This window comes from Artemia sp. Qi Xiang Cuo, chromosome 3 (genome assembly GCF_049724085.1).
Source record: "Artemia sp. Qi Xiang Cuo chromosome 3, ASM4972408v1, whole genome shotgun sequence".
NCBI classification, from domain to species: Eukaryota; Metazoa; Arthropoda; class Branchiopoda; order Anostraca; family Artemiidae; genus Artemia; species Artemia sp. Qi Xiang Cuo.
In genome coordinates this window covers 11,778,438-11,789,915 of record NC_142796.1, presented here as the reverse complement: position 1 = coordinate 11,789,915, position 11,478 = coordinate 11,778,438, and the positions used below count along the sequence as shown (strand labels likewise).

At 33.5% G+C, this 11,478-nt stretch overlaps 1 protein-coding gene across 1 annotated transcript; it reads left to right on the top strand.

The window, feature by feature from the left end:
* Positions 1-8,110: 8,110 nt before the first annotated feature.
* On the top strand, positions 8,111-10,538 carry LOC148953767 (uncharacterized). Its single transcript, XM_089086807.1, has 2 exons — positions 8,111-8,170; positions 10,206-10,538. Exons 1-2 carry the CDS (start codon positions 8,153-8,155, stop codon positions 10,494-10,496), a joined length of 309 nt encoding a protein of 102 aa, XP_088942933.1. The 5' UTR covers positions 8,111-8,152; the 3' UTR covers positions 10,497-10,538.
* The last annotated feature ends 940 nt before the right edge of the window (positions 10,539-11,478 follow it).

Below are 11,478 nucleotides of genomic sequence, written 5' to 3'. Positions count from 1 at the left end.
TTCATATCGATAACAGCACTCCTATATACCCTAGTATCTTGTGTTGATTCTGTCAGTTTTCGGTTTACTATAACAAAATCAATAACGTTTGCTGTCTTACCATCACGTGAATACCATGTTAACTTATGAGCCATTTTATGACCAAACACCGTATTGTTTATAACTAGATTGTTATACCTACAAAATTGCAAAAGTCTGTATCCATTACTGTTTTCTTCTCCTACACCAAGTTTACCTAGGCTAGGATACCGTCTATCCCTATTTCTACCGGCCTGGCGTTAAAATCTCCTAGTAAAAACACCCTATTTCTACCTGGGACCCTGTCTATTTGCTCCTGTAACTGTAAGTGAAATTCATCTGAGTCACTATTATCTCCGTCAGTCGGTTCTACAGGGGCATATACTACTATAACTGATACACTGAACTTTTTAGTCATAAAACGAGCAATTAGTATTATATTATTAATACCTTTCCAGCCTAAACAAGACTTAGAATCTTCCTTATTCATCATGAACCCTACTCCCTGTCTATGTACCCCATCCTTCCTCCCTGAGTAAACAAATTCTATATCACCTGATTTCATGCTTCCTACCCCTGAGATATGAGTTTCTGAAACTCCTAATAAGTTCAGTTCGAATCATCTGAATTCGTCACTCAAAATGTCGATACGATGGTCATTTTTTCACGTCGTAATATTCCAAGTTCCAATTTTCATGTTCTTTAAATGGTTAAAATTATTTTGGCCTCAGGAAACGAAATGATCCCGGATACCAGTGCAGGACGGGGATCACATATCTTCTCAAGTCTGTACTGAAGTGCCTGAGCCGGCTTAGAACCAGACAGCAAGAAGTCCTGGGACCTCCATGAATGGAGGCTTTGTGCAATCCTGGGTCCATCTTGGTCAAAACATGGTTTTCAGCACTTGGCGATGCTCTTCTATCAACAAGAGTGGAAATCCTGTACAGACAATCTCAAGCCTACTACCTCCCACTCATTATATATTAATGCCTACAAATGATAAAATAAAAAAAGATTTAAAAAACGATCAGAAATAAAAAAAAATAAAGTAAGGAGAATCTTGCAATGAAAAACTGTCCACAAAAATTCTCCTGGGAGAGTTTTCAGTAAGGATAAAATTATCCGAAGGAATTTTTCGGGGGGGGGGGGGGGGGTTAGGGGGGGTTTTATATGGCAGGCGTTTTCACGAAAAAATCCCATGTTTTTCATGTGGAAGGGTTTCCCCGGAGAAGTGAGGCGAATTTGCTGGCATTATTTTAAAAATAATGTGAAATTAAATAAAAACAAATTTTTTAACTGAGAGTATGGAGCTTCTTTTGTTTATTTCCAAAGTGCAAGAAAAAAACTAGATAGCACATTCACCCCGGTGGTAAACAAAGCGGGTACAGGCTTTTAGTTTTACTATCGCTTTATTTTATTTTGCAAATTTTACCAATTTACTAACTTGCCTTAAATTTTGAGGTTAACTTCAGTGCACAAATTTAAAAGTGAGGTTCTCTTCTGCTCTCCTTTGTGCAGCCCTCTCGAACTAGGAAAAAAACCTTCACCAATCCCCGATATTTCTTGTTTCCTCAAAAATTGTGTAATTCATCCTCGCTTCTGAAATAATTAAATAAGAAAAAAAGATTTTTCAACTGAAAATAAGGAGAATGTTAAAACCTAAAACGAACAGAAATTATTACCTATATGAGGAGGCTCGTCAATACCTCACAATTTACGCTAAAGTTCGAATTCTGTCCTAATCCCTTAAGATTGACTCTCGAACCACAAAGGCAGTTTAATTATAATAAATAGCTCTTTTAAAATACTAAAAAAAATTTAGTGTAAAGAGCGAGGTATTGACGAAAGGGCAATGTCATCACTTGAAGAGCAAAAGCCCTGTTAAATAGAAACATTTCTAGCTTCGTTCCTAACTTTGTTCCCTACGACATCACAGCACAGTTCAGTATTCAAATATTTATAGCCAAAATACAATTTGCACTTTACTGAACAAAATTCTTTAAAATGTTTTCACTTTTATAACTTTAAGAAATCAAAAATTAATTATATTTATTAAACGGCATATGTATATTAAACGGACAATGCACGTTCATTTTAATTTTTTTCAGTAAAATGCAAATTTTATTCTGGCTTTTAGAAAGCATAGGGGTTTTGAGTTCTACTCATGTTAGTTTCTGCTCCTTTTGAGTTTGACTAGGTTATTTATTGTATTTTTTGTTAGTTTTGGGTTTCATTCATATATTGATGCTGATTTGTGGTAGTTACATGCTTGGTAGATTATATGATTCTATTTTTGTTCATTTTTGGTTTAATGGAGTTCTTCACTTTTTTTTGAAAAATGTATTTTGTGGAAATTTTTTTTTTAAATTAATTTCTGTTCGTTTTATATTGACATAGTCTTTTTTTAGGGAAAAAGAAAATAATAGTTTGAATTTTTCCGTTTTTTTTTAAGAATTTACAGTTTGGCCTAGTATTTGTATGCTGGAAAAACTTTTTCAGCAATTTAACACAACATAAACCCTTTTGAATATCATGACGCAAATAGTAGTTTTCAATTTAGTCATATACATCCTTTAGTTGACCTGATAAATAACTCTTAATACCATTCAAAAAAAATGTACATCTATGCTCTTTCACGGCCATGATACACTTACACTCTTTTGATTTAGTAAAATTTTAAGAGCAGAAGTAGTAACAGAAGTAGCCCCGAAAGTTTGAGCTTATTACCCTCAGTTTCACAAAGAAAAAAAATCAACATGTTAGTTAACTTAAGTTTATTAATAAAATAGAACTTGAAAAAATGATATATATATATATATATATATATATATATATATATATATATATATATATATATATATATATATATATATATATATATATATATATATATATATATATATATATATATATATATATATATATATATATATATATATATATATATATATATATATATATATATATATATATATATATATATATATATATATATATATATATATATATATATATATATATATATATATATATATATATATATGATATATATATATATATATATATTATATATATATAATAGTTAACAAGAGCCGCTACCCAGGATTTTTTTTTCTGAGGGGGTTTTTTACTTAAAAAAAATCGGGAGGGGGTTATACAAAAAAAAACTGAAAAAACGCATACAAAATTATTTTATATCCATTTTTGTTACGTTTTTATGAGCCAGACAAACTTTTTTTTTTTATAGGGGGAGGTCAAACCCCCTAACCCCTCCTCTGGGTATGGCCTTGATAGTTAGCCTGGCCTACCTGGCAAACTTCAAAATTCTATATATGGATTCTAATTGTTATATAAATCATTCTCACTGTTACATAAATATAACTCACCATTTACTCTCCATTTTGTTCATGAAGAAGCGTGGTCAAATGATATCTTAAACTTCTTTCAGTTGTAAAACCCACGTCGCAAACGTTGCACCATAAACTTTTTACTACTGTCTGGTCTGACGATTTTCTGAAACACAAAGAACTAATTGAAAAAGAGAAACAAAAGTAGTTGAATGTGGCAACGTATTTGGCAGCGTAATAGCGTTTGGTTTGTTTGTTTTTGGACCAGGGCACTAGAGATAGCCATTTTGTCCAACGTAGTTGAAAGATCGGGAAATTATGTCCTCGAGGACGACAACCCCCCCACATCTCTCAGTGCAAGGGTTGTAAGGTATGCCCTGAAGGCATATAAGGTCCTTATGAAATGGGATGAGTCGTATCAACTCTCGGCATGGGGCTGATTTGATTCGAAATAGGATGTTCGAGTGCTCTTTTTATGAGTCAAAAGTGATCTGAGGTCAACCAGCCCTCACCTCACGCCTATCATTCCACAAATGCATCCGACTAGAACATAGTTTGAGATATCTATATTGTTTAATCAGTCGTCGAAAATCATCAGTCTAATAAGGTCGTTTAGCGCTTGATAGGAATCCCCCAGAGTCACGGGCTGTAAGGTTAGACAATTTGTTCATTATTTCCATATTGTGTATGCTATTATAGAAAGGTATGCATGTTTATCTTCTCATCCGAAATACGAAGGGCAATAAGCGAGTCTTTTAAGAAATTCAATAAAAAAACAAGTTGTTTTAACTGAAAGTAAGGAGCGACATTAAAATTAAACGAGCTCAAATTATTCCGTATGTGAAAGCGGCTGTCCCCTCCTCAACGCCTCTGTTTACTAAAATTTTCATTGTTTAAAAAAGTTGTGAGACAGAGTCCAACTTGAACAGTTCGTGATAGCGAACTGAAAGTAAGGTGACCGCTCAATGGTAACCGAAACTCTATGTAACAATGTTTTTAGGGCCAATGATACATCAAAAGATCAGATCTCAATTGTATGACCTCATCAAGGCTAGTGCTACCCATCAAGTTATGCCCTGAGAAATGGCGATTTTCATAAAAGGTGAAAGACCCCTAAAAGTTATAGAACGTTGATGGAAATCAGATCAGATTCAGCTATAGAGAACCTCTAGAGGTTGCAAGCTCCTATGTATAAAATGTGGAATTTTGAAGTTTTATTGCGAAGAAGATCCGGATGCGTGTTTATTTGTTTGTTTTTTTTCCCCAGGGGTGATCGTATCGACCCAGTACTCCTAGAATATCGTGGGTAGACTCATTGGAACGGAAGTTAAAAGTTCTAGTGCACTTTTTAAGTGACCATAAAAAGGAGGGCAACTAGGCCCCCTCCAACGCCTCTAATTTTGTTCAGCATGGTCGAGAATATGATAACTAAGTATTTAAGGATGACTTAATTCCCCGAAGTCCTCGGGGGGAGGGCTGAAAGTTATGAACTTTACCCAATGTTAACATATGGTATTGGTTATTGGGAAGTATACAGACGTTTTCAGGGGGGATTTTTTCTGGTAGTGGGGGAGGGGGTGGGTTGGGTATTATGTGGGAGGATCTTTCCATGAAGGAACTTTCATCTGGGAAGGGACATTGCTATGAAGGGGGCGCCAGATTTCCCAGCATTCTTTAAAAAAAAAGACCAGAAATCAAATTAAAAAAAATAAGTTTTTCAACTGAAAGCAACATCACAACTTAAAACGAACAGAAAATATTACGTATATGATTGGGTTCACCCCCAAGTCAATACCTCCCTCTTTAAGCCAAAGATGTTTTAGTACTTTCATAAGAGCTATTTATTCTAATTAACGGCCTTTGTGATTAAGGGTCATTTTTAAAGAACAAAGTTCGAAATTTTGCTTAAAGAACAAGGTATTGACTAGGGGGCGAATTCCCTAATATACGTATTAAGAATATATGAATATAGAAGTTCGTTACGTAAGTTAATTCGTAAGTTACGTATATTTATTGCTAATAAAAACGTTCGTAAATAAAATTAAACAGGTTTCAAGAAAGCCATTTAGCCAAATAAAATTAAAATTAATATTCAAATAAACACGCATGCGTGATCTTTCTTCTGGCGAAAAATGCAAAAGTCTACATTTTTCTAGATAGGAGCTTGAAAGCTCTCCTGTAGGGTTCTCTGATACGCTGAATATGATGGTGTGATTTTCATTAAGGTTCTATAGATTTTAGGGGGAATTTCCCCCTTTTCTCAAAAATAAGCCAAATTTTCTCAGGCACTTAACTTTAAATAGGTAGGAATAAACTTGATGAAACTATATTTGAAATTAGCATTAAAATCTGATTCTTTTGATGTATCTATTGATATCAAAATCCTGTTTTCTAGAGTTTCAGTTACCATTGAGCCGGGTCGCTCCTTACTTACAGTTTGTTACCACGAACTGTTTGATTGACTATCCTGTGCTGGGTATGGAGGCTGGGGGAAGGGGAGGGGAAAAAGCTACTGCAATAGCAGTGTTGAATCCGGCTGAAAAATGTCGAGTGTATGCCACATTGCTACGGTCGAAACGTAAAAGATCGTGGCCGTATCAAATAAAAAATGTTTTAGATGGATTAGGATTATCATATATTTGGAATGAGGGGCTAGGTCCGTCAGATCAGGGTGAGTCGTGTTTTGGTATTAATTGATAAATAAAAAAAGAAAAGGAAGTACAAAATTTGACACACGCCCTTAAAAAAACAGAAAAAATTTAGTTTTATTACCAAGTAAAAAAGATTCGAATATTATTTTAAACTAGGATTACCGGGGGAGACATTGAGGACTTGGTTTTGGATCCGAGCAAATTGCCTGCCACTAAAAAGTAGAAAAAGAGTATTTGAAAAAAAAAGGGTGGCCCCAGATGCAGATGCAGATTATTCTTGCCCCAGATGTAACCTAGGTATTGAGGATGTCGCCCATATTCTCACCGAGTGCCAGCAACTTTCTATTTTAAGGTAAAAATATTTTGTGGGTGGTAACATGGAGTCCCGGGGGATCCTTAACACGACTGTAAAAAGGTCAATCAGGCAGTTATGTAAATATGTAAATGAAGCGTTACATCAATGAGTGAAACTTGATATTTATGTTATTTTTCCTGTGGAGTGTGCTTAAGAATACTGTTCTGTATGGCCTGTTTTTTGGCTTATAATAAAATTATTATTATTATCATTTACCCTTGCCCACCCGAAAGCTTGTCTACGCTATTCGCCTGTAGCTGCTCATTCCTGACAATTTTAGCAAAAGTCAAGCACTAGCGCTTATATTTATTACTTGTTATCGTGTATTTATTGCTTATAATGTGTTGCGTATTTTTTTTAGTACACCATGTAGCGTGTTTGTTAAATAGTTACTTTTCTTCACTACTGCTGAATACCACCTATTTCAGAAGCTCCCCCCCTAATAAAAATAATTTAGCTACACCACTGAGTAGTTCCCCTCGTATACATAAGCCTTTTAACTGGAACTCAATTCCCATCTCAAGCATAATTACTAAAATTTGAGGAAGGGGGATATTACTAGTTTGAGGTGGTGTGGTGTTTTTAAAAAAGAACCAGGTTGCATTCCGGAGTATCTGGATTTTATTTGTATTTCTTGTGTGTGGAATGTTTTCTTTGATGGAAGACCTATTCCCTCCCCCTCCCTCTCTGCAGACACTGACAAAGAACAGTTTCTAGAATCCACAGATTGTGGTATACATGGATGTTTGGGCTAAGTACTCAAACAAATTATAATAAATATTTCTCCCACTCCATGATTGTTTGGGCTACTTTTCAGAAACAGTTATTACTTATTTAATTGCCTAGAATAACAAGAATGGAGGGGTAGAGGAGCGTAAAATATACTTTTTCAAAATCTAGGGGGTTGCACTTTAAATGTTTTTTTTCAATGGAATTATAAAAACGGTATTTTTAATTAAAATATTATAAAGGAAATAATCTTTAAAATCTAGGGCGCGAACATTCCTTTCCCCACCTCAAAATTAGAGCTCGTGCTGAAATGCTGCCAATTATTATTTTCACTGGAAAATTGTTGATAATTTTATTCTGGAATTTATTTATGAGTTGATTCATCTATTATTACTTCTCAAAATGGTTTGTTTAATATTTTAATTAAACATTTTAGAAAACACATTTTTTCCCCAAATACTAATATAGATAACTAAAACAAAATTTATTTTTTTAGCACAGTCGTTTTTTTGTCCACCCAAAAAGCAGATTATTCACACCCCCCCCCCCCCTTGGTTCTTTAACTCTCCCCTCTTCTTGCTGCATCCCCCTCGTTTTCTAGGTTGCTGTTATCCCTTAATTTAGAAAAAAGTCCCGATCCTTAGCAGCAGGTTTTGCAGCACTTGGTTCAGACAGAGTATTTTCCTTTGGTTCCTCCTACAACATACCAATATTTTTTGTTTTATTTTTAAAGACAAAGGAATAGAGCGAAATATTTATTATTTACAGAATTGAATATACTCATGCAAGCTGCTAATCTAAATCGACTGTGTCCCGGAAATAGCAAATTATTGGGTCATTTGAATAAAAAATTTGTGGGGCATCAAAATGTTAATGATATTATTTGCATTTGTAATGAAACATAAGTCTCTTCGGTTACTTTTGATTAATTAAAACTTAGTATTTTAAAACTAGATAAGTGGAAAAACTATCATTGCATTGATTCAGTCAAGTTTTTATAGTGGTATATGCAACATATCTGAAGAACTTTTAACAAAAAAGAGAAGAAAAAAATGGAAAACTGTATTGCAGTAAGTGTTTTAGGCTAAATTAAGTTGGTTTTGTTAAACTAAGTAGTTGGTTTTGGGAACCAACAAATTCTTATTGTTTAAATTTTTACAAGCGAAATCTTCGTCAAATTCTAAAAGTTTGTTTTTCTCATCTTCCAAGTGTAAAATTCCAACAAATCACCATAAATAAATAAATAAAACCCCAAACAACGAGAAATTACAAAAGATAACCAAAAGGCCACTGTTCTTTATATCTTAAAATGCGTGAAAGCCTTGCGCCATCTTTTTATGCACTTTTCCTGATCTATAAAATGCTACCGGATTCCATTCAGATTCCCAGAAGGCTGATGAGTAAACATGAGTTAATTTGGGAGACTGCATTTAGGAATTAGAAAGCTTGTAAGAACAGAAAACAGGCTAATCTGATGAATAAATCACTGGAAAGTATTGAAAAAAAAATTATAAGATTAAGCATGGGGGCTATTAAGTCCCATTTTCAATTCTCTTTGCTATTGGGGTATTAGGTCCCATTTTCTATTCTCTTTGCTATTGCTATTATCCACTTAATTTAAAGCTTATGGTACTTCGTTGATTTGGCTTTGTTCTTCCAATCAGCTATTTTTTTGTGTTATATCAAGTGAAAATATAATTAGGAGGTTATGGCAGGGGTCCTAACCCAATTTCACTAATCATTTCCATACGTTTTTTTCCTCTGTTTAATTTGGAGGTTGTGGTTTTTAGTCAATTTACCCATTTGTTTTTCCACATGGCTGCATTTTGGCTTCTTTTTGCGTTTTGAATTAAAACAATGTATTATTTGGATTCTGTTCACTTATTTTTAAAGTTTTCTTTGCTAATTGCATTTTTAACCTTGACATTTTTAGAGCCTAAATATGTACCCTAATAAATCAGAACTTTTTGTCAGTCTGTCAGTGAAATTTTTGTCAAATCCTGTTTTATCAGTCTGTAGCTTGAAATTACAAATTTAAGAAAGTTAGCTCATCCAAATGGAATATTTATAGCCTACAATTAAACCTGAGTTTAAATTTGATTTATTTGTTTTCTTTTATAAACATCTTTAAGCTGTTGTCCTAACCATTAGGAAACTTCCATTATTTACTAAATTTAACTAAAATAATTTGCAATGGAAAATGATGTATACACACTGTATAAGCTTGCAAACAGCCGGAAAGAAAATTAAAAGACAAAATTTACCTATATATATCACAAAGTACACATCTAGTTTTGTTTTTCTACAGTTTTTTGGTGCAATGTGGAAAAGTCCTGGGCCTCAGAAAGTATATATTTATCTTTACCCCTAACCTTCTCCATAACAATAAAAAAAAATGTATTTTCGTCACTGGACTTTTCTTTTCTTTTGTAAGTTTTTCACTAACTTAGGCTTTCGTGAATTCAAATCCTACCTGTTCCCTTCAAATTTATAATCTAAGTGATTATAATTTATAATCACTCGTTTTAAGATTTATTTATTAACTTACATTAATATCTGGTGTATGTTTGTTTGTATTGATTGTTTATTTAATTTCTGTTCGTTTTAAGTTTAATTTATACTTCAATATGAAAATATTTTTTTTTCATTTTAAGCTTGATATTCTTATTCAATCCAAGCATTACTCGCTTTAAGATCTATTTATTTATTTATATTATTACCTGTTGTATGTTTTTGCTATGATTGCTTATTTAATTTCAGTCTATTTTGGGTTTAATTTATTATTTAATAGTATTTTCTGGTCGTTTTGAGTTTTAATTTTAAAAGGTATTTGTATCTGCTGAACTTAATTTTAAAATGGCCTTCACTTTTCTTTGAAAAACTTATTTTTCGGAAAGTTATTTTTTTAATTAATACGTAAAAAATCGGGTTTTTAGGCTTATTTCTTGGATTTTTGTACTCTCTGATCAATCTGTAAAATTTTTCCTGGCTTAGGGGGGGGGGGGGGTTCTAGGGTGAAAAAAATTTATTAAGAAAGTGAGAAAAGAAAAAAAACAATCTGATTGAAGAATAAGCTAGCATTCATAATTGTATCATATTTTGCAGATCCAAGATGTAAATTCATTTGCTTCAGGACACAAGGACAGCTCACTGCCAAAGCTGGTTCAATATGACTTTTATGAAGGCGAAGAAAGATCTGAAAGTGAAGAAGAGTTAGGCATTGGCTCTGTTGAAGTGACTGATTATAGAAGCTCAAGCGTGAGCAGATCACCCAGAGAACAAGAGGAAGCACAACGTAAAATAGAAGCAGATTATTGGCTGCTGCCTGAGCCATCATCAAAATGCCCAGGAAGGCTACAAGCGCGTGTTAGTGAGATGTATGAAAGAAAAATTTGAGATGGTATTGAATATAATGCTAAAATACAAGAATTGAAATCCTTTAGGAACCCTAGTATATATTACAAACTTTTAGAGTATTGCGAAGTTGATGAATTGGGAACAAATTACCCCGAAGACCTTTATCCTTCTGACAGCTGGTGAGGTAAAGATTCTTATTATGAAGCTCAAAAAGAAGAAATGGATAAAAGAAAGAAAAGAAAAGCTAGCCAAAGGTCAAAAGGAAACCGGCCCTGCTCAGAAATCTCCCACGGCAGAAGAAAAGAGAAAATCTAAATGGGATCAAGTTGGGTCATCTATGGGTTTAGCCCAATCTGCAGGAGCACCCAAAACAACCCTTGCATCATTTGGCGCACTTGAAAAGTCCAAACCCTGAAGTGCATTTTTGTTTTAGAAGGAAATTATTATTCACTGATCCTTGTTTTTGTACCATAAATGACTTATATATTGTATGATATATTTTGTAAATTTTGTTTTTATCGTATAATCAGATTGGCTGGACTTTAACCTAGATTTTGAGCACTAGTATAAAAACCCAAAAAAATATTTCCCACTGAGAATATACTTCTCTAAAGCAGTTGTGAATCCAGGGAGGGGGCCCTCATCTTGGTGTGGGTCTATTTTTTTTTTGCATTTTTTACTTATATTTCTCCCCCTCTGTTACCCCTTCCCCCCCCCCAGAGTTTGGATATCCCATCATTCTTATTCTTCTTCAAAGCTATTAAGATTTAGTTTTAATATCGGTGAAAACAGAAGAAAATGAAGTTATGGGTTGGCTTGCATGATTTTTAATGTCATTCTTTTTATATACAGCAGCTATCATTTTTTCTAAGCTCTACTAGATATCAAAACACGGTTTATGTGACTAAATGTATAAAAACTCGACAGGGTTTCTTTCTGCAACTCTGTTTTTGTACTTTTATTTGTACTTAAATAAAGATAAAGGCTCACTGAAGGCTTTTTGGGTCTGAAGCCATATCAG